Raw genomic sequence first — 23,927 nt, 5'->3', positions numbered from 1 at the left:
GCTCTTGCAGTCCTCAAAGCAATTCAGTACTTCCGTACGTACCTAGAAGGTGCGAAGTTTACTTTGTTCACCGATCACCAAGCCCTCACTCATCTCTTGAATATGACCCAACCTAAGGGACGTATCGCCAGATGGGTGAACTATTTGCAGCAGTTCGATTTCACCATCTCCCACAGACCTGGACCCCTTTTGACTGATGCAGATGCATTGTCTAGACTGATGATACAGGCCAACAACGAACAATCGGCAGAAATCAATGAAATTAAATTGTGGGAAGGCACTGAACAATTGATTTTTAGGGAAGGTCGCTATCAAGTCCCGCCAACGCTGGTTTCCAGGGTGCTTTATTTGTACCACGATAGCCCAGAATCTGGAGGACACGACGGATTTTGGCGCACCTACAACAAGCTAGTCAAGAGATTTACGTGGCCTCACATGAAAGACGACGTCAATCGATACGTTCGTTCATGCCACATTTGTCAAATCAACAAAGTGAAATATAAGCAGCCTACGGACGCCATGATAATACCTTGCCACTCAAACGTGCCTTTTGAAGTTATACACCTGGATTTCGCCGAGCTAAATAAGAAACGAGAAGGAGTCCGAAAAACGCAAGCTTTTCTTCTGGCCATAGATGAATGCACCAGGATGGTCGCGGCACGGGCAGGAAAAGAAGATGCGAATAGTGTCATCGCCCTTCTCGAACGGGATATGTTTAGGACAACCAAGACAATTGTATGTGACAACGGTCCAGCGTTCAAGAGCGAAAGGCTAGCAAGATGGGCTCGAGACCATAATATATCAATCCAGTTCTGTGCGCCATACCATCCCGCAGCGAATGGGCTTGCAGAGCGTGCTATATGAGATGTTAAACAATACATCAGGATGTACGATAGTTTCCCTGGTGGTTGGAAATGCTCTTTAGAAGCAGCTGTAAGACATCACAATCGCTCCTACACCAGCGGCTTGGGATGCAGCCCGCAATTCGCTTCTTCAGGAGAAACCCCTATTCTTCAGGCGGACCGTGAACTTGGGCTGTTAGAAAATCTCCAGATCGTCGAGGAAAGGAAACAGAAATCGCAGGAGGAGAGGTACCGTAAACGAATGAAAAAAAATTTTGACAAGAGACATTGCTCAGATATTCCAGACATTCAAGTCACTGACCTCATTCTAGTTAGGAAAGGAGTAAGAGAATCCAATGCCAAATTTTATGGTCCTTACTCTGTGACAAAGACGGCCACTCAGAAAGGAATATTGAAGACTGTGTGGTACATTGGCGAACGTGGCTCAGTTGAATGTGCTTCGATTGGAAACGTTTTCAAGTATTACCCCAGGAGGGGTTAGCAAAAGAAACCTGGAAGGGTGAAGCGGTATGAGCCTTGGAATAGAAGATGAAGAAGCGCAGGAGTCTGGGTTCAGGAGAAGAGAAGAAGGAAGTGAGAAAAAAATGTAGACAAGATGGACGCCAGTTCCACAGCAATGCTTTACGTTTACTGTGTCCTTTAAGTAGGAACGCTACAAAACTGACATCCCAGAGCCACGTCTTTATTTTCTTGATAATATTAGGAAATTGAAGACCTAACCACGGTAAAATAGTTGGGAGCCTACATAAAGTCAAATTTAACCTAGCATCATGACATTGATACCATAGCGAGCATATAAATCACTTGGTTTTATCAGGCGCACTCTGCATCAAGCTGATCCGCATCTACTAAATACTTAGCCTATAAAACACTAGTACGATCAAAAATGGAATATTCAAAACTAATCTGGAACCTTCAGCAGTCGTATCTCGTACATTAGCTTGAATCACTTCAAAATAAAGCTGCCTGATTTATTCTCAGCAAATGCTCACGAACATCGAGCGTAACAGGAATAAAACAATCCCTAAACTTATCATCTCTCCAAAAACGTCGCTTGCTTAATCTTCTCTCTTTTTTTTTCATAACGTTTATCCCAGCCAGTTTTCCTTCGCTGCCTTGCATAAAAATCCGGCCCATCGCGTTTTCCCTCACCTGGATAATACTCATAGGTTCAATGTCCTGTCTGCATTCTAGCGTACTAACCTATTTCTATTTTCAGAACTCTTGCTTGCTATTAGTCGCTGCAGTCAGCTCACAGAAAACATTGCATTCGACATCAATGACGACACCCATTCCTGGAGAAGTTGGAGTTATTTCTAGATGTTTATTGACATAAAATCTCCCCTTTTTCTTATTTTTTATAATGCTTGTGCTAAACACACACAAACACACACACACACACACACACATACACACACACACACACACACACATATATATATATATATATATATATATATATATATATATATGTTAGTCATATCATAAGAAGCCAACAAACACTGACACCAAGGACAACATAGGGGAAATTACTTGTGCTGTTAAGCACAAGTAATTGACCCTATGTTGTCCTTGGTGTCAGTGTTTGTTGGCTTCTTATGATATGACTAATAAAAATCGGGCCCCTCGGTTAACCCCCTTCTAATCGTTTATATATATATATACATATATATATATACATATATATATATATATATATATATATATATATATATATATATATATATATATATATATATATATATATATATATATATATATATATACGTTGTAGACGCGCACTTACCTCGTTTGATTTGTAGTTCATCAAATCCATATGTGTAATGTCGGTATGGGCACTTAGGATCAATATACAAAGTGAATAAACAAAAACTTTAGTATTTATTATTGAAGACACCGAAGTATTTCAACCGGCTAAATTACGTCACATCAATCTGTCCACATATTAAAATGAGTTTTTTTGTGTTGCATTTCTTTGAGTGCTTTTTGTGATGTTAAGACTCATAACTCTGAAATGGCGTCGACTGGAGAGAACTGTTACGTTACACTCAACAAGCAGCGTTGTCTTTTTATAATGATGTGAGTTGAGACAAGGGACAATCGTCGGCAAAAAAGAAAGGTCCCAACATAAGTGGGAGGTGAATGACAGGTTATATATATTATAAAGGAAAGGAGTACAGCAAACAAGCCTAGAACCTTGAAAAGGACTTCTGTGAAGAATAATTTACATTTAGCTGCTTGAATGAACTCTTATCGTTTTCTGCGGCCCAGTTAGTGCAAAATTCATTTGCTTTCGGAATGTTGGTTTTATTTTCAGTTTATTATGTGCTACGTGGTCAAACGCTTTCTGAGAGTTAAAAAAAGGGCCTAATTGCCCACGTTTGTCGTCAGCCATGAAAAAATCATTAACTATCCATATTAGGTGCGTAATTATTGATAATCCCTCTATATCAAGGATTACCACTTCGACTCGAGATCAAATCATTTGAATTAACAATTAGATCATGTGGTTTTACGTGGCAAAAGAATAATCTGATGATGAGGCACGCCGTAGTGGAAAACTCCAGAAATGTGGACCACCTGGTTTTCTTTAACGTGCCCCTAAATCTAAGTACACGGGTGTTTTCGAACTTCGCCCCTAACTAAATGCGGCCTCGTGGCCGGGATTAGATCTCTTGACCTCGTGCTCAAATGGTTTTACGTTGGCAAAAGGGTTTCATTAACTTGTTATAAAACCACGATAAAGAGACCAGTCTAGCATAGAGCTTATCACAAGCCCAGGGACATACTCCAAGAAAAAAAATTTTCGTGCTTTAGTCTTCTGGCACCCGCTATCCTTGGATAGCGCCTCCATGCTATCGCTTTGATGAGAAACTCGGCAATAAAGATGTCAAGGATATCAAGAAATGAACATAATAGAAAGAAAATATTATTTGCACGATTGGAGCCGTGATGGGCAGGCATTAACTTCGGCCAATTATATGAATCATTTGAAATGTCTGCTTTTTGAAAATGGTAAATTAAAGAATTTAAAGCACAATTCCCGATAATTAGAAAGCGAAACATTTGGAGCTTCGTCCAGATTTGAACTACCCTGAATGCGTTTAGACAGAGCAGGAAAGATCCCTTATTAGCTAATGAAAAGGTCCTGTGGTCCCAAACAAGAAAATTCAATTTTGTTCGGCACAATAAGGCATTTTAAACGGTTACACGTCACTTTCACATGTTCAATTCGTGTGTTATGTGACATTGCGTGTAGACGGGCGAGGTAGGCCCAAACCAAAATGTTTTGTCCAATAGCGGAGGGCTAATGGAGAAAAAGGTATCGAATCGGAAATATATTTTTGTTTCATTGGTCTAATTATGCATAATCAGTGTGTACACGTCATATCAGACGGGGAAGTTTTCGCAGTTCTCTTGACATCGCATGACACACGGGCGAAGTGGAGGTTGCGCTTCTGACCAATTATGGAGGGTTATTTGCGGAAATGGAATAGAAACAGTTGGAATAGTGCCAGTCCACAACATTATTCTGAAGCCATATTTATACCTAGGCGCTACACCATTCACAAGCTATGCCGAAAAGCAAACTCCAGATCTCGCGCATGCACAGTGTCAGACGTGGACGCCGCGATGTCACAATGAGGAAGGCGATATTAGATGTTTGTCTAAGGAAGAACGCTGATGAGAGGTGTATGGCTGAGAGAAGTAGGGCACATACCTAACTACATAACTATACATTTAAGGATGCTATAGCCCTTGCAACACAGTGGGACAATACCCACTGCGTAAGATCAGAAGGAAATAACTCTAGTGAAAATAAAGAAAACAAAAGCTAGCCAACTGGTCTTACTGCTTGCGCCTGGCAGGGGTCATCAATTCAGTGCTCCTGTGGATTTCGCTGCCGCCCAGTCCCACTACCCCAGCTACTACTGGTCTGGTGTGTCCATGATGGACAGCATGACGTCCCACTGCTGTGCATTGGCCGAGTATTGGCGTTTGGGCAATGCCACTGTCAGGATTGGGGGCTCAATCCCATCGCTCGTGATCCGTTCTCAAGATTGGAGTCCGGCATGAATTCGAAGGTAGCTGGCCCATGCCGTCGTCCAACTTATCCACGCTGAGGACGTTGATGAAGGAAAGAACTGCTTCTTATCGAGAACGAGGAATATGGGTTTATTTACAGTATTTATATCAGTCTAACATGCACTGCTTCAGAGAGAGTGCATCAGTCTAACATGACTGCTTAAGAAAAAGAGTGTCAGTCCAACATGACTGCTCAAGAGAAGTGTATCGAGCACCCGCACAACAGCAGTTTTAAACACTTAAACGCCGGCGATACAAGGCGGCGAATGTTCGTGTTTCATCGCGAAACTAGCCGCCTCCCGCAGGACGGCCTACGCACAAAAAGGCACCCACAGGTGAATGTCTGTAACCAACGTCCGAGGGGAGCCGTTCCGGGTAGCTCGGAGCCATTCTGGGTAGCTCGTTGTCCTGCGTTCCGGTCGGCGCGTGGGAAGCAACAAAGAACGGCTTTCCCGCGGCAGCTCGCGCACGCGTAGCCGATCAGGTCCGCGCTGGGGAGCTCGGGCACAATAGTTCGCCCGCCGAACTCGTTCCGTCACAACGGCGATTAGGCTAGAGGATGGCGGTGGTGTCAGCTCAAAGCCCGCTTCATTGAACGCATCCTAGCTGAAGCCACGGAGAGTGGGGGATGCGCGTCTTGTTCCCCAGTCGTAACTGGGTGGCAATCTTGCATTGCAGCTCGCCATTCTTAACACCACATACCAAACGGCCTAATAACGTAGTCGCACAAATATAAGTAATTTAAGAAAATCAAAGAAGCCGTTGAATACCACTCGTTATTGCTTTAGTAGGTCTGTGTGCGTTAGAAATACCTATGAGCCGGCAGTATGTGTACAGGTATAATTATTAGGCAGGTTAGAAGTGCCTGCCCTGGCACTACTGTGTCGGTTCAAATTCAGCGCGAGATACACGGCGTAGTGGAATGACACGACGATGAACAACAAGCGATACGTGAAACCCGGGGGAGGAGCCTAAGAAAGATTCATAAAACGGCATCGTATACAAGTATGTGGAAAAATTTGCGAGTTAGCTCCTTTTGCATGCAACGAACTCACGGATTTAATTATTTTAGCAATTCCTGTGGTTACTAACTGAGTGTTACTAAGTCCATAGTAACGTACGTGAGAGCTACAAACTTTATGTTAATAACTGCTTCGAATCTTCCTTTATTTTTATTTTTTATTTTGAGTCAGGCACTAAGACATGCACACGAATGAAGGAATGAATGAATTCCGGTGTTTTACGTGCCAAAACCACGATTTGATTAAGAGGCACGCGGTAGTGGGGGACTCCGGTTTAATTCTGACAACCAGGGGAGCTTTAACGTGCCCACTATGCACGGGACATGGGTGTTTTTGCATTTCGCCCCCATCGATGTGCGGCTGCCAAGGCTGGAATGCAATCCCGCGACCTTGTCCTTAGCAGTGCAACACCATAGCCCCTGAGCCATCCCCGGAAGCGTTTTTACAATTGCTAGTAAGTAGGTACAGCGGGGCGTGGTGTTTGTCACGGCACTCGACGTTTCTGTGCAGGCGCGAGTAAGAGCGGGTGCGAGGGGGAAAATCTGGGGGCCTTTGCTCCTTGATTATGTGACTCTGCCTAGGTTAGAGTGGGTGCGAGAGGGAAAATCTCGGGGCCTTTGCTCTTTGAATATGTGAGTCTGCGTAGGTACTACGGAAGAGGTTTCTTAACGCGTGTGATGCGTTTGTCTCCTAGACATGCTGGCATGCCGGCATTGCGGAGTGCGGTCCAGTTTACGCTCCGCCGCTCGCTGCCCGCGCGGTGAGGCAGTGGGCACGGACGCCCCATTTGGTGATCGCTGTGTCTGGAGGGGCAAGGTTCTGACTGGTGTTGCATAAGTTACCGGTCGCTTTTTTAGTCGCGACTATAGATTGCATTTTTACGAGCACTGCTCCAGGAGGGCAGAGGTAACCGGCAAACGGAGGCCTCAGGAGAGCACCTGAGGTTATATTAAAGCAGGCGGCGCAGGATCTCCAGGGCTCCCAAGCGGTAGCGGGGGGATCAAAGCTGCGAGCAGGGCGGCCCGTGGGTTGGGGCCGCGGAGGCCGAAGCATGCCAGGGGGGGGGGGGGTCGCATAAGAAATTCGCTGTCCGCGATAGCGGTCAACCGATCTTATACTCCCCTGGCACGGGCAGGCCTCGGCAAGCCCCAACCCACGGAAGAGTCCGGGTTCTAGCTTTGATGTCCCCGTTGCCGCTTTGGTTTCCTGGAGGCGCCGCCAATAATGCTAAATGACACAGTGTTTTAATTAGTAAAACACGATTGAATCAATATATTTACATCCAGCCGCCAACTTGCGATGCTATGTTCAGCACTACCACGCCCCGCGACTTCTCCCGGCACGCCTATATAGGGACAAACGCATCCAACGCGCGCTAAGAAACTCCTCCGTAGTGCCTAGGAAGAGTCGTATATTCAAGGACCAAAGGTCCCCACATTTCCTCTCTCGCACCCGCTCTTACTCGCCGTCCGTCGTCAGATGTCCGTCGTCTCCGCAAGTGCCCCGCCGCGCTGTACCTACTAGCAATTGTAAATACGCAAACCGGCAGGTTAAGACACATGAAGGGCGACGCTCGTAGGTTTGCGGCCATTGTTGTAAGAATTCTTGCCGAAATGTATCTTGAGTGCTTGTCTTCACTCCTGGAGTACTACGTATACCGTTAAAGATGTACATACAATAACAAGAAGTATGTTCTCGTTTACGCACCAGTTCTCTGTCTTCTCTTGGTAGTCTGATTAGGGTGTACAAAGACGCCTGTGATTTTCTTCTCGTGTAGCTATTTTACGCTCATCCTGCATACGAAATCCCTGTAGCGATTAAGAACGCGGTACAACCTTCATATGAGAACAAGAGTGAATGAGTTCATATAAATGCAAATTGGTAAGTTCGACGGGAAGACTCGTACGCCTGTTAGGAAAGTGGGGCCGAATTTCAATAGGCTTAGCGTTTTGCTTTCTCTTTGCGTTCTTGTTGTTATCAAGGGTAAAATTTACATTTCAAGAGGGGATATTGAACCCTGTCAGATTGCTAGCCGGATGCTCGTATAGAGTGTGTCTTTTTCTCTTTGAAGATACTCACCAACTGTAAAGGCCCTCCAGGCTGCTGACTGCAAATATAGCAATGTAGCATATCAAATGGAAACTCGCCATACTAATGCTTGACAGGGCTTGGCACCAAACAATATCAGGCTCCCAAAAAGCCCTACTTTTTCACATAAGCATGAAATAAAAAAAGAAGAATGTTCAATTTGCAAACCACCATTGAATAACTTTTTGCCCTCATTAGCCAGAGAAGGAACGAAAATTGTCGTCCGGAGTTGGTTATATTTAGAAAGAAAATCGACATTTCTGCGTTATCTTACATTGGAGAGCATTTAGCGCCACCCTCAATGCAAGCCGCGAGCTGAAGACGCACGAGATTATGGCATGATTTGATTGTCAAACAAGCTTTAAGTCTAATATAAGAACAACCCCGGCGTTGGGTGCTTGCTCATCAGCCTTTACAAACTACAGCTGAAGAGATCATGTCGAGATGTTAAACCTAGAAACGGGAGACGTTATTTAAAAGATACGTTTCTATATAGCTAGACGGACCACTGCGGGGGAGTATGGAGGCTTTATTTGAGGTGCAATTATTGATAAAATAATTTTAAAATAATTGCTCTTGAAATTCTAGTGTTGGTTGTGGCGCAAGACATCATGTTGCCTCTCACAAATGGAGGAAGCAAGCTCTCAATTACTTCTTGCTTCATGAGTTTCGCAGGATTTTACTCGCTTGTTTACACATTTATGTGAACAATTATTTCTACTATGCATGGTGTATTCGACAGATGGTTTAAAGTGCTCCAGAAGTGCCTCAAACCCAGTTTAAGACAGGAGTTCTGCTTTACAGAGAGCAAAAGTTGGTTCCAATGGCGGTAAGGAAGCACAATTGTTTGTATTAGACACGTTTGCTAACGTAATGCAACTATATGCGCCTGTCTTACACGACCATATCGTAACACTGCAACAGCGCTCGTAAACGAGCAGTAGATATACCACTATACTTACCGCGTAGGCTTCCCCCTTTTTTCCAACAGCCTTCTACAAGCACATCATGAGTGTCGAGCCACCACTGAAGCCATATCAAACAGTTTTAGCCGAGCGTTTTTAGCCGAACGTTTACGGTATGCACCGCTCGAGCCTGCCTGTGCCAATTTGCAGAGTCGCTTAGCAGGAACGCCAGTGCACGTGTTAAAAAAAATTAAGTTATGGGGCTTTACGTGCTAAAACCACTTTCTAATGATGAGGCACGTCGTAGTGGGGGACTCCGGAAATTTAGACCACCTGGGGTTCTTTAACGTGCACCTAAATCTAAGTACACGGGTGATTTCGCATTTGGCCCCCATCGAAATGTGGCCGCCATGGCCGGGATTCGATCCCGCGACCTCGTGTTCAGCAGCCCAACACCATAGCCACTGAGCAACCACGGCGGGTCCAGCGCACGTGTTCGCAATGCTCATGGCGGTAGTGGAATGTAAAACGCTGCCCTCGCTCCACTACAGAGCTGATTGAGTGGAGCTGGTGGGGACGCCCACTTGGATTCTCCGTCGATTTGCACGCAAGGCGGCTGCGCACCGCTTGGGTTTCTTAGAGCTGCGTTTATTATTATTACTATTAAGGTTAATATTATTTGATCTGAAAACATATATACGCTCGACAGGAGAAAGCGGAACCCACACAGTACAGGTCACGACAGGTTGCGCTTCTAAAGAATGTTAAAATAGAAATAATAGTGTCTGAGGTCTTGTCATCTCAGTATTTTTATAATACCACAGGTCGTGAAATGCGAATTCAGTGCACCGTTCCTAACGCTCAGCTAAATCTATTTGTTGCGTGAGTCAAGTCGAATGGTGTCAAGTTCCGTAACAAGGTAAAGAAAACGTCCGTGTAAGATTTTTGGTGTGTCATTGATGGTTGAAAAAAAAAATTAGGTGTACACTCTTAGGCAAAGTTACACCCTTTGGCTTGCCCCTTCTGCCACACAACAATAATCGTTATCTGCCTTGATGCGTTTCCTTGCTTTACCGCTGCGAGCCCGGTACTTTCCAGTGACGAACGGCACGCGCGTTATCAGCATAGAACAGTTTACACCCTTTGGAGTGCCCCTTCTGATAACGCGCGTGCCGTTCGTTACTGGAAAGTTCCGGGCTCGCAGCGTTAAAGAAAGGAAACGCATCAAGGCAGATAACGATTATCGTTGTGTGGCAGAAGGGGCAAGCAAAAGGGTGTAACTTTGCCTAAGAGTGTGGGTTCTTTTAGGTGTAAGAAAACGCATCTGGATTGATATCTCGCAATCTTTATGGTACTTTCGATGGTTCATTTAGGCTTCATCAAAGGAGCCATAGATGCGCATATCCTTCTACGTCCATGGCACGAGTTTCCGCTGTGGGTGAAAGACCAAAACTGCAGTGTTTGTTCGGTACGGGTAATAGCGGAGCGCCATAATGTAAAGCTAACTTTCCAGTCCCTTTCTGTCACTACACTTCCACGATTGGTCAAAATTATTTCAGGGCACGCCCCGTTCACCTGTCTATTACGCAACTTCTCAAAAACTAAGAAAACGTTTCGTCTACTATGGCGCGAAACACTAATTATGCATGATTAGGCCGACCAATCAAAAAATAATTATTCACCGTTAAATTACGACGAAGCTGTCAAATAAAAGGACGGACGAAGGAAGACGACATGGGACAACCACGTAGGCGCACTAACAACTGAGCGTTTTAATTATTGACACCGGAATAAATAGCTGCTTCCACGAGTCAAAACATCAAAAACAGTGCCGTCACCTGCATCACGTAACGAAAACAGCATACAGAACAGTCTGTCAGGCGCCGCTCCCAAGATACGCCATTTCCTTTGTCGATAGAGAAACTGAGGGTTCACTGATACTAGCATCACCACGCTTCTTTATCTCAAGCGCTTCCAATATCTCCGTTGTCATTCGATCATTTCTGTTCAAAACACAGGTTCTATCAATATCTGGAGAGCGCTTGCGAGCCTTACAGTGAGCACGAATGTGACCTGAGAGCTGGTTTTCCATCTTATATTGATGCTCATTCAGACATCTGCCAGTTTGGCAAACATATGATAAACCACACGACAAGGAAAAAGAATAAACTACTTTCTTCACCCAGTCAACATGCTTCTGCCCATGTTTTTTTTTGTGCACACCTGTTTATTTTTCTAATGTCACGCATTCATCTTGGCACACACAAAACCAAGACGTGTCTGAGCGGAAAATAAAACTTGAACATATGCTGGTTTGCCTACTTTTTTCAGATTGTGAGAAATGCTGTGAACATATGGGATGATAGCAAACCTGGTTCCAGAAGGGCCTGCTTGACCCTGGTCTGCAATGTTGGGTTCCTTGAGTTGTGTGTGCATTTTTTCTGCAACAGATATGATCACATGGTGAGGATAATGTGCCCGTTTGAGGCGGATGACCTGATAATGAAAACTGCTTTGCAGCTGATGCACACATGACTTGTTAAGTGCGTTAGTTATACATATTTGAATGATGCCTCTGTTTATTACTTTTGAGTGAACTGAATTGAAGGAGAGGATGGGTTTGCTAGCCTTTCGCTTTAACTTCCAGCAAACAAGACATGATGAGAAAGTAATTTCCAAATTTAAAAATCTTAAACAGTTATCGGCCGGAAGCTCGTGAGTCAGGGTTAGATGATGCAAGGCTGTCTTTGAACAGATATTGAACAACTGACAAGGAATATATTAGAAGCGCATCAGATCGAGAAGCGTGGTGATGCTTGTATCAGTGAACCCTCAGTTCATTGACAAAGGAACTAGCGTATCTTGGAAGCGACGCTAAAGAAACTGCTCTGTATGTTGTTTTCGTTGCATGATGCAAGTGACGGCACTGTTTTTCTTAATGTTTTGACTCTTGGCAGCAGCTATTTATCCCTGTGTCAAGAAATAAAATGCTCAGTTGTTAGTACGCCTTCCTTGTTTGTCCCGTGTAGTCTTCCTTCGTCCATCGTTTTATTTGGCACCTTCGTCGTAATCATGTATAAGCAACTCGCCCGCCAGCACGGGCTCACTATCAGCCCTCCGCTATAGGTGAAATTTTTCTGGGCTGCGTGCACTTCTCCTGTTCATAACGCCACGTCACAAGAGTGCGAAGTCTTATGACGTCAAAGTGATGTGTAGGTACTAAAAATGCATTAATACACCGAACAAAATGGAAATTTCATTAGGACTAGCCGTAGGCTACCCCATTCCGAAATTCATAAAATATGCCTGGCTACGATCACTGTGGCACTGGCAACTCAGAGCTGCCGGGAAGAATTGGTTTCTCTGCCTATAATAAAAGTTATGTGGCAGTATAACACTCTTTCGGAACGTGTACGACATCATTCTGCGAACTCTTTTTCGCTGAGGGTCCGTTTTATACAAGTTTTGGAGTTGTGTGCAGCGCCTGGAGCTTGCAAGCGGAGCGCGGAGTCACCTTTCTCTCAAACGCTTTTTTTTTTCAGCAGAAGCCTGAAGGGAGGGAGGGGGGAAAGATCTTTGGTCAAAACAGAACACGTTCGGTCGAAAACATCACAAAGTGGATGGCCCGCAATATTTGTGAGAACGGGAGTAAAAGAGCAGCAATTCGGCAAGTGGCGAACTCTCCAGAAGTTGACCGGCCACGTTTTTCGTCAGCTTGGGGACAATATGCAACAAAACGAAATATTTCTCACCTTCTAATGAAAACATTTTTTATAAGAAAAATTATGGGGATCCCATGCTATGTGCGAATCGATGTAAGGGAAGCTTTCCCTGGTGTTTGCTTTGATTGACGATAGTTAGCGGTGATCTTGACAGCGAATGTTTAATTTCTTCAACGTTTAATCCATGACGAGAGTGGTAACTTGATGTTCAAGGTTACTTTGCGTGCACCACCGCTCTTTGTCTGCGTAGTACACAGAACACACAGGGGGAAGTGCTTGCTGGACGCGTTGTTGTGCACCATAATTCATTACCTCTGAGAGGGTTGAGCTTATTCATTGCCTCACATAGCACGTCGCGTCGTGGCAGAAGTATTAAACCTTATTTGAATTATGGGGCTGTACGTGCCAAAACCACACTTAGAAGACGAGGCATGCCGTAGTGGTGGACTCCAGACTAACTTTGACGCCATGATATTCTTTAAGGTGTCTCCAAATCTAATTCGAGGAACGTTTTTTTCATTTCACCCCCGTCGAAATGCACCTGCCACGTTCCTGATCCTACACACATCTAGCAACGCCACAGCCGCAAAGCTATCGTGGCGGGCACAGACGCGTTGATTTGACGTGAGACCGCTTCCGCAGTCTCGCTTAGTCCCTAGGGGACGCTTTACTGGGGCTCTGTTTCTGTACGCCCTAAATTAACTGTCCACTTGACAAATTTGTACGGTGGTTATTTTTCAGAAGTTGCAGAAACGTACCGTAGCATGCCTTGAACCTAAATGTATCCCGTTTGCCCGCAACCTCTGTCCTGTGCTCACGTCATCTTTTCTCTATCCTCCCCACCCAGCTTGTATGGGAACTGCGAGCGAAGAGGGGCAAGGCTGTTATTTGGCAGTTTAAGTTGGGCATCCACAACCACCCACTTACGCAGCGCATGAGGTCGTGCGTACGTAGCGTAGCGCGCACGCTTGAAACGGCAATACTTGGCCAGACGCAAAAGTTGAGAAGGGGATTGCTGACTTGCACGCGCAGGATCTGGCATTCTGCTACTCAGCGACGTCATATGCTAGCTTCTGAAACTGTGTAGGCGGTATCAGCCACCAAGAAGTCAAACCACAGGCAAGTAAAGCCAGGCTACCTGCCGCAAGAATCTCGCAGAGTGACGCATTTTGAGCATTGCCATGCAATCAAGTGTTCTCTGGGACCGTCACCTGCTGTCGGTTTTGTCATGGGGAGAAATAGACGACGTTATGTTAAGCAACGAGGAACGATGACGTCGCATGCAACGACTCCTTGGACGACCTCGAGCACCAGCTGAGGCGCATAAGGGAGACGGAACTGTTGCGGTACCGTTCATGATGCGGACTCCTCGACGTTAAGCCGATTGACGCTACGTAGTGTAAGCTACGTACAATTTCGTTTCAAGAAAGAAGATTTCGGTGAACTTTCAAGTGCTCTTTTAGAGCCAGAACCAGTGGTCAGCGCACAGAACGTTACTGCTCCGGGGCACACCGCTCTGTGCCTTGCTGTTCAGTGGCTCGCGTACCCGAACACATGGTGTGACTTGGAGAAAACTTTTGGCCTGCGCTGCTCCGTGATGTCGTCTGTGGCGTAAGAAAAGTTTCAGCACATTATCATTAACTTGGCCAGTTGCTGGAGAACTGCAGCAACCACAGCTGGTTACCTCGCCGCTACCTCGGTGCCCTTGCAGATGTGTGTCCGCTTTTTCGCTTTATTCGCGCACTACCGTTCCCGAGCATAGCACGCTGCTAATTTGGTCTCGAGTCATAAGGCGCAGTTTGATTGTCTCACATATCATGTGAGGAAAATCACTGCAATATCGACCTAACAACATGATCCTTAGAAAAACACTGTGGTGAACTGTCAACGCTTGGTTGGTCTTTTTGCGTTTCTCTTTTGTCCCACTGTCAGTTTAGCGCTAGATATTGAATGTCAACGAGTACTAACGTGTCCGCTTCGTTATTCTTCTAAAAGAAGGCGTCTCCTCTCACGATTAGAGAGAAACACACAATCACTACCGAAAGCGCCAGTTCGTTTATTCTTAATTATTGAAAAAGGCGACGGTGTCCATCATAGCTTTGAATGTTCTTTAAAAGTAATTTTGAACTACATTATCACATGGTTGGTCAAGGAACTTGTTAGAAAGGTGTAGCTTGGTTGTGTAAGTAGGTAAAATAAATTGAAGTGACAATCCCGTTATATTGTTTTCCGCTGCAGGCTGTGAAAAGGAAAGGAGCACCTCTTCACAAGTGCTGGGCGTTCATCGACGGAACGGCTCGAGCGATTTGCCGACCGAGGCAAAAACAGCAGCAGGAAGCCTACTACTCGGGTTACAAGAGCTGCCACTGTGTGAAATACCAGTCAGCGATGGCATTGGTGAGAAAGCGGTGAGCTAAGCCCGCAAAAAGTAATCGCCGTATTGAACATCCACGCCGTGTTGGAGAAAGCCTGTGACATCAGTTGCTCAGGTGGCCAGGAAGGCTTGAATGGTAGCTTACCGTCGGGCGTGTTTGGTAACCACAGCAATATACAGAAACTTTGCGAAAGTAAACATAGGGAAAGGCCGAGTGAGTTTAAATTGGATTAATGAAAGAACTCGCATGATATATCAAGACTGAAGAAGGCAGTCAGGTTAGATGAATGGATTTCCAAGCTCTGGCAGTGTTAATATGTGGCAACGTAACGACGCACAAAATAGTATATGCCAATCCAAATAAATCAGCGTAGTCGTACTTGTGTGGCTCGCCATGATGGCCTGCCGCCAGGGTATGATGGATGTGCGCATGACTGTGTGTATTGTGTGCTCGAGAATAACAACAGATCACATACATCAGGGGGATGTTTCTACGGTGCAACGTGACATCCTGAAAAAAAAGCAACAAGCTTGCGAATGGAGGCATCAGAATATTGAGTACTACGGCCCTTATTGACCTCGTTCAGGATGACGTAAGCGATTAATTCAGCCTTTAGTTTGGAGAAAATGAGTTCAAGTTGGGCTTATTTGCATCACAATGGTGGGCGTGCTCAAGAAAGAAGTTAAAGCATTTCATCCGAGGGTGCCCGAGTATTCTCTGTACATTACGTGCGACAATGATAGCAAGAATACGACATTATTAAACTAATAGACTTCGAAGACAGACTCACTTAATAGTGCAGTACAGTAAAAAGGAACACCTTCACAGTACAGCTGTAGAGGGCGCAAATAATGAACAGGCTGAAAAAACAGTCTTGTATGTCGGTTGTAAACGAGATAGACCGTTGGCGTCTTGGAAAAAATGAAAAGGTTTCTCCTGAAGGAAGAAAACCTAGTGGCCCAGTCGGCCAAGTACGCTCTCACATTGATGAAATCCCGCAAAGGACGTCATCACACCATGACGACATGCGAATGTACGCCAAGAAATAAAATTTTTTTAATATGTGAATCTACGTATTTGCTTAAGAATCGCGCTCCTTAATGGAATAGTTTCATTCCAAGTGCGAAAAAGACGCTGCCGTTTCCACAGTAAAGATTATTTAAACGGCTTCAATTCCATGGTCGCTGTATCATTGCGGACTTCTGTGGTATGGGCTACAATTGATGTGAATTAAGGAAGTTGATGAACTGGAAGAGGGAAGAAGCTTGCAGAAGGCCTCATGTAAATAAAACGTCTTTTTGAGCAGCATGGTAAGGTGGCGCGATATGGTTACGACTTCTTTCGAAAATCCCCCAAAACATGAACAGAGGTGGACAAAAAGTATGCAACAACTTCACTGAAGTTATCTAAGTATGCATAAGCATGTCCCCAAACTTCATTTAGCTGACTCCCAAATTTTAAGTTGGTCCATTCCCAAACTTAAGTTGGCTCACGCACAAATTTTAAGTTGGCTCAACCCCAAATTTCCGTTGACACACCTCGACATTTCAGTTGCTCTACCCACAAATTTATGTTGGCCCAGTTACAAAATTTAGTAGACCCATCCCTACTATAAGCTTTCCCTTGCATTTTCTATGGAGCGTGTGTATGCCTAAGGATATGCATAAATCTTATCTTAGAGGTTTCTCTCTGTTCAATTCTTTTTGTTTCAATTGTTCCTTATCGCTTATTATGCTACCCAATCATCTGTATTCATACTATTATAACATTTAAATGTCTTAACTTCGTAAATTACACATTTTTGTGCAGATTCAAGACATTAAACATTTTGCGTGATATATTTTGCTGGGGTACTCACCAAAGAATGCTTACGAATTAAAATATGGGCATCTTGGAAAAGGTCAAACCGCTGAAAATGTCTGGACAGCCCACACTTAACTATAAAAGACAATTCATATAAAAAACATAACGTTGACAAGGTGACCATATTTCGAGACAAATAAATTGTCTGTAGGATTAGTTCAGCTGATACCTGATGGTGCGAAATAAGGTGTGAATTCTCGGCAAGTGTTGAAGAGACGTCCAGTAGGTCCTGTGGCCAACGCCAGCGCCCGCGAACTGTCGGGCGGCAGCACATATAAGCGAGATGCCTGGTCGTCAGTCGTTACAGGGGGAGTCGGGTCATAAATTAGGGACGCAGACTCCATCACATTAGATACAATGCGCTCTACGGTGTCATCCTTCGGCGGCTGGTACCAATTCGCACGCAATGAGGCTGTGAACAAATTATCTCATGTAACCAACTGTAACCTTCCTCAAACTGCCATCATTCTTTGAGGATGTCCTAGAGAGTCACACAACCCTTGAACACAAGTAAGCGTGAGGAGTTATGCGCAAGGCCTTTGCGTATGCGGGTGGCCATTTTGTCGTTCGATATTTGCTATTCCACATTGCCGCTATATTATAAAGGCTGAACGGCATCATGGTAGACAATACGGAGAACAGACAAATACCGCGTATATTACTGCACAATAACAGTAAATAGCGGTCTTTTTTCACGCATGTCGATAGCCGTGGCAGGTCAGTACTTTGACAATTGCAAGTACAGTATATCTCATGCCCAGAGGTGTACATGACCCAGTGGCCAGTAAATGGGACGTGATATAATGAGCAACTTCGGCCATAGCATGCTAACGGATGACGATACAGAGACGGTCTGTACAATTCCTATCTCGTGGCTTTTGCCCCAAGTTGGAAAACTAACTTATCCATGTATCCGTCTCAGTAGTTAAGCACATCTCGATTTGCAGCTGCTGCGGCAGCCCAAGAGTGCGAATAGCAAAGCCGCTAGGGAAAGAATGGGGGGCACTTGAACGAAACCAATAGGTCAAAATCAAAAGCAGTCCACGACGGCGTCTCTCGTAGACGTTGTGCGAGGTTCGGACGCTAAGAATGTTTGCCGACTGAAGAAAAAGCTTCCGCGGAGTGCTTCTGATGATTACCCTAGCCCATTTACTTCGTAGCATAAAAGAAAAAAAACCGCGGCTGCTTTTCGGGAAGCCTCTCAAAAGCCCGAATGAATCATTGCCCGCCCCACTAAAGGTTCTCATGATAAGACATTTCCAGCCGACGAGCGGCTACGCTCTATCAAGAACACTGATAACCGGTAGGGCTAGCTTTGCGGTGAAGTTCAGTGTGCAGGGATAGCTTTTATATGTATTATCCTCGTATTTCTGACGTCGCCACCACGTCTCCATGGGAAGTTTGAAAAGCTAAAGTCACTACGCCACGATGTGGCCCTCACGCGAACAAAAGCATTATGTCCAGAAAAGCTGGATACGTGAGGCTGTGTAGGACTGCTGTTATTTCTGCTTCACTAAACCCTTCATCGAAGTCGGAGTTCTGTTCTCTCTAGTATTCGGGATGATACATGGCGATGCCTGTGATGTGTATTTGAGTTCGACTTCTGTCAAGAATTCTTGCTCTGTTCCATTATATGAGCATAATATATTGTGTATGTTATGTCTGTGCACCGTATTGGTTTCCTCTGGGTTAAGGAGATATTTGAGCGACTTCCACGTCTTGCACGTGCTCCGTTGCTCATCCATATCCGTACACACTTCCTCTTATTTCGCCTTTGGAGTTGTTGTGCATATTGTTCGATTCTTTGTTTAGTAAGGCTATCTTCTTCCTTAACTCCTTATTTTTCATTTTCCATCGTTTCTGCAGCCCTTGTTTGGCCTCCCACATGTGCGAGAGCCTGCCGTCTAGCGCTTTTAACTGAGCCTCTTGCGGGATTGCCTGAGTTGGCTTAGAGATGTCTTCCTTTAGGTTGGCTGTCCACTGATTAATATCTGTAATAGTTTCTATGTGCCTCTCTTCCCTTATATTCTTCATGTTCACCCAATGAACTAATTTGAGCTGTTTACCCCAGCGTTTATCGGGGCCTCCGTTGAGCTGGATTTCGATTATGGAGTAGTCGCTCCCAACGTCTTCCTCTGTATTTAGCCATCTTATTGATCGTATATTGTTAGCAAAGGTGAGGTCTGGTGTGGAGTTGTCACAGGCGTTGTTGCTTTGCCTTGTGGGCGTTGCTGGGTCCGTGAAGAGGGTTAGACGTTCCTGTTGGTAATCGAGCCAAAGATTTTGCCTTTGGGGGCGATGTACTTGTACCCCCACGTTGTGCGGACGGCGTTAAAGTCTCTTCCTATTATCACCTTCTGGCCACCTGCTATGTTGAGCGTGCATTTGAATAGTATTGGTAATATGTTTCTCTTTGGACTGTTGAATACGTCTTGAATAAATATACTATTATTTGTCTTCCTTGATGGTATAATTTCACTTAGTATGTTGTCTATGTCTGTGACTCGTGTATCATGTTGCAGAACCGTATAGTCTCTCCTCACTAGAGTGGTAAGGGCCTTGGTTTTTCCTACGGTATTGCCTATGGGTTGGTAATGTGATAGTTTGGCTAGACCACTCGTTTCTTGTAGAATTATTGCATCTCGCTTGTCTTCGGTTTTAAGGTATTGGTACAGATCCGCCTTTTTATTTCCGTAACTTCTGCAATTTCCTTGGAACATGGTATATTTATTTTCTTTGCCTGGCCATGATTATGCCATGATTTTAGGTGCTGTAAGGTCTAGTATTGACGGCTTGAGCAGTAAGCGAGACTTGGGAGTTGCCTGTACTGTTTCTATTTCCTCTGCAGGGGCTACAACGTCCATTCTTTCTTCTAACCTCATTATTCTTGTGTTTATATTCTCAAGCTGTTGCTGTATGGGTTGCAGTTGTTGCGCGACTAAGCTGACCATGGCCACCTTAATCGATTCTTCCATCTGGTTCATGCACGCTTCTATCTTTTCCTCAAGTCTGGGTTCAAATTCTTCCAGACATATCTTTATTATGCCATCAGTTTAGTTTGCTTGGTTTTGCTCCCGTTGTCCTCAATAATCTCTACGGTCTTGCGTTTAAGTTGAGGAGTATATTTGTTTTCTTCCATGCTTCTATTCTCGCTCTTTATTGTGTTTGTTGCATGTTTGCCCTGTTTCAGATTTTTCTGTTTTGTTTTTGTATTTGTTTTCGCTGCTGAGGAATTATAATATTTTAATAGAAGATGTAATTAACGAGTACAAAGTTTACTCAGATAATTCAGAAGCTGCGCATACAAGATATATAGGCCTATAGTTACTCACAGCAGTTATTACCCCTGACAAAAGACGAGACCGACTCGCGAGGTTTCCCAAGCCTTTAATAATGTGTTCGTTTTTAAAACAGAATAAGAAATACAAGCAAGCACTGGAACAAGCAAGGCACCGTACACCTTAATCAAAGCAGGTGAAATGTCATCAGGAGCACACGAAAAAGACGGTTTTAAGCGTTTGATGCTCTTAAAATCAAATTCCTCTGAGACGAATAGACTTGAGTTCAGGGAAGGATCATTGGAAAGTTCACTAACTCCATCACTGCACTATTCCCCGTAGACAGACCCGCTGCGTAGGGCGAAGGCGCCCGCGACATCTGGAACACGTTGACTGTCGCCGCTAAATAGAGAGGTAACTTGTTTCGTATTGTTGGATGACTCTTCACGAGCGTGTCTCCAGAAAGATTTTCAATTCTTAGAATTACGAGCTTCCACATATGTTATATAGATGGAATGATCACGCTTGTAAAACTGTGTAGAGAGAGCCATGTACATTTTAAAATCTATATGCCAGTGCCAGATTCCTGTGAGCACAGTCTTTAAGCTTTAAAGCTGGTTTCAGTTCAACAGACAACCAGTGGGGAAATTTCGAGCGTTTAGCGCCTTTTAGGGAGTATAAAGTTCTTCATTCCATCGTGAACCATATTCGTGAATGCCCTGACTTGGTTACCGAAATCTCTTAGTTCTACTACTGAAGACCCGTACGTATTATGAAGGTTGTGGTAAAGACTCTCGTAATCTCCGTTAGAGAAATTAAAAGACAAAGGTGTTGCTGTATCTTCTATACCCCTGTCACACAGGCACGCGCAAACTCCTTTTAACTCCGTCGTCTTCATCTCGAGGGAGATGCACGCAGTGTCACATGGTCGCCCTTCTTCTAAGAGAGCTTTCGCTCAATGGAGATCGGCGATCTCTCTCAGCGGCCGAAGGGAGTACTCGTGCCCATTATAATTTATATTAAAAATAATCCCCGAGTGTTTTTAAAACAGTTCTATTGAATTAAATAAACGTTCAAGTACAATTCAGCAGCATTTGTGTTTGCTGCTGAACTATACTTTCGACGTATAGGCCGCTATAGGCCTATTGTCGTGCTAGGCACTCTTTGTAGGTGCCTGCATTTGAGCTTTCCGCACGAGACATCGAGCGCGCGACACAGCAAGTTTCAGCGACGCCGCCTCTACAACCAAAAGCAGTGTGGAGTAAAAGGGAAACATGGACTTTTATTCATCTTTCGGAGGATTACCTGCACCTACTCAGAGGTGAAAAGCACATGACCAAAGTCTACGCAGGAAATGTTTACGCGCTTCGCGAAAGCGGCAATATTAAAAGCAAGAAGCAAGTCCAGGCAAAAGTAGACAACTTGGCACAGCGATACAGGTAAGTGGCATCTCCCGACTTCCTCTCCCGACTATTGTTTACGAAATCCTCTCCCGACTTTTGTTTACTTTTTCATAGGGACATCAATTGTAACCTCCAGAAAAGTAAATACAGTACAGCGCTGGTGGTGTCAACTTAGTCCGCACCCAAAGCACAGCCAGGCATCACCAATTTCACTAATTTTGTGTTCCATGCGGTGTAAGCAGGTGTGTGAAGCCGTTTCGCTATTTTAGCATGCTTTTATTGATTTATTCGTTACTTTTCTAGCTTTTACTTTGTGCAAGTGCCACAAACCGCAGGTGTGCAAGCCTGATTACTATTTCTCTGCAAGTGTGAATGTTGTACTAAATAACTGAATTTCCATGCTTCTGGGGTAATAAATGAACAATTTCGCTTTTGATATGCTTTCCAGATAGCTTATTCAATAGAGCTTGGCACATCCAGTGAGCCTTTCAGCGCCAGCACGTTGACGGTGGAGTGTGGCGACGATCTGCAGATCCACCCTCACCTAGGCTCGGCCCGAGCAGCACTGCGCCCCCGAGAAGGACGACAAAGTGCAAGAGACTACCTGCGCAAGAGAAATAATAAAATGCTCTTCTGGAGCAAAACGAGAGAGTCATTGTAGCTCTTGAAGGATCTACAGCTCATGAGAATGTCCTCAGAGCAAATGAACATCCTGGAAAAGCTGCTGAAGCTTGAGGATGCAGTCATGAGAAAATAAAGAAAAACCGAAAATTTGTTCGTACTTATTCAACACTTTGCATCTAGTGGCTTCCTTGCAGCTTTAAATACTGCACAAGTGCATTTCTTTCTTAAATCCAACTTGCATGCCTGCAGCGTGACGTGGTTGCTGGTACAATTTGTCCTGTAGTTCTGCTTCGTTCAGCGACTGTTGTGATACGAAATCGTTGAAATATTCGCACATGTTTCACACACAGCATGCTCTTGTGACATGGGCATGTTGCTTATGTCACATTCCATGCGCTTCATCACAAATACGAAGCGTGCCTTGAGTCCTACAAAAGCATTCTCGACAATTCGCTTTTTATAGAGTTAATAATTGAAAGTGCTCTCTGGTGGGGTACTTAAAGGTGCTTTCCCTGGTTCACCTAACCGGGGAAAGGTTTCGTGAGGTTGGGTGTCAGTGGAAGAGCTTGTTCTCACAATACCAATGGAGACACTACAGAAGTCCCAACACGAATGGCTGGGCTCTGAAATGCTGATCGCCGAATCGCTCTTGACAAGATGGAATTAGTAAACACACGTGCGTCATGGCTCCTGCCTGAGGAGCCAACGTTGATAAAATGGAACCGGTACTTGTGGTCCACCAGAGCCAGCAGGATCCCACTGTACCGGCAGGTATATACAAGTCGTGGTCAAGACCAACTCCACAACACAAACTTGACTGCATCGAGTTATGAAGCTGAAGAGAGCAGTATCAATAATACACATACTTGTGTAACATAACGATAAGCAGTATGTGTGCTGCGGTCATGATACGAGAACAAAGCGTTCCTGAATTAGGTGCTCGAATGCGACATGATGAATTTATAGATGAGTACGCTGGGGGAAATACATTGATTGCATATTAACAAACTAAAACCAGACTGGCGAGATTTTTATGACAATTTTTATCCAGTGAGCGACTCAGTTCACACTTTCACTAATTACAGTTTTGCATCTGCGCATTCCGATACCGCACATTGTAGTTAGTTCACTTGCCAGCCATCTTAGTTGCAGTAATCGGTGGCGTTTTCCTTTCGTGGACAGACAGGAAAATGGCAGCCATCTAGTGCTTCAACTGCCTGGGGAAGCCAGTGACAGCACAAAACTCCCTTATATGGTCTGCCATTTCATTTGCTGCCATCATCTTGATCCACTGGCTTTCTAGGGCATCAACGACGGCCCGGCATAATTCTCGGTAAATTATGTTCACTGTCAACCAGTGGCGTATCCAGAAATTTCGTTCGGGGGGGGGGGGGGTGGTCACGTTCTAGCTCGGTCTCCTCCTTAAGAAGAATCTTTAGCTCGGGTGTCGTATCTAAATACATGTACAAGGAGAATTCGTTTTCTTGGCAACCACTGCACCATATTTCACGAGGTTTGTCGCATTTGACAGAAAAACTTAAATTCTAGTAATGGTTGGTTTTGAATTTTTTATTTAGGCTGTCAATTCTTTATTAAGAATTCGCATGAATCGCAAATTTTCAGAAAATTAAATTATCAAGTTTAAAACTCTCTAACTCAACAAACAAAATATATCAAAATTCTGTGAACAGCACTTCA

The 23,927-nt window shown here is 44.5% G+C and overlaps 1 protein-coding gene across 1 annotated transcript in view; it reads left to right on the top strand.

The window, feature by feature from the left end:
- Positions 1-23,927, top strand: part of LOC139059058 (uncharacterized) — a 445,650-nt gene that overhangs the window by 225,845 nt on the left and 195,878 nt on the right. The window contains exon 3 of the mRNA XM_070536898.1: positions 14,925-15,083. Within this exon, the coding sequence (XP_070392999.1) occupies positions 14,925-15,083 (159 nt within the window). The remainder of the gene's footprint in view (positions 1-14,924; positions 15,084-23,927) is intronic.

This window comes from Dermacentor albipictus, chromosome 1, assembly GCF_038994185.2.
Source record: "Dermacentor albipictus isolate Rhodes 1998 colony chromosome 1, USDA_Dalb.pri_finalv2, whole genome shotgun sequence".
NCBI classification, from domain to species: domain Eukaryota; kingdom Metazoa; phylum Arthropoda; class Arachnida; order Ixodida; family Ixodidae; genus Dermacentor; species Dermacentor albipictus.
The sequence above is the reverse complement of the archived record's forward strand: the minus strand, read 5'-3'. Positions and strand labels throughout refer to the sequence as shown.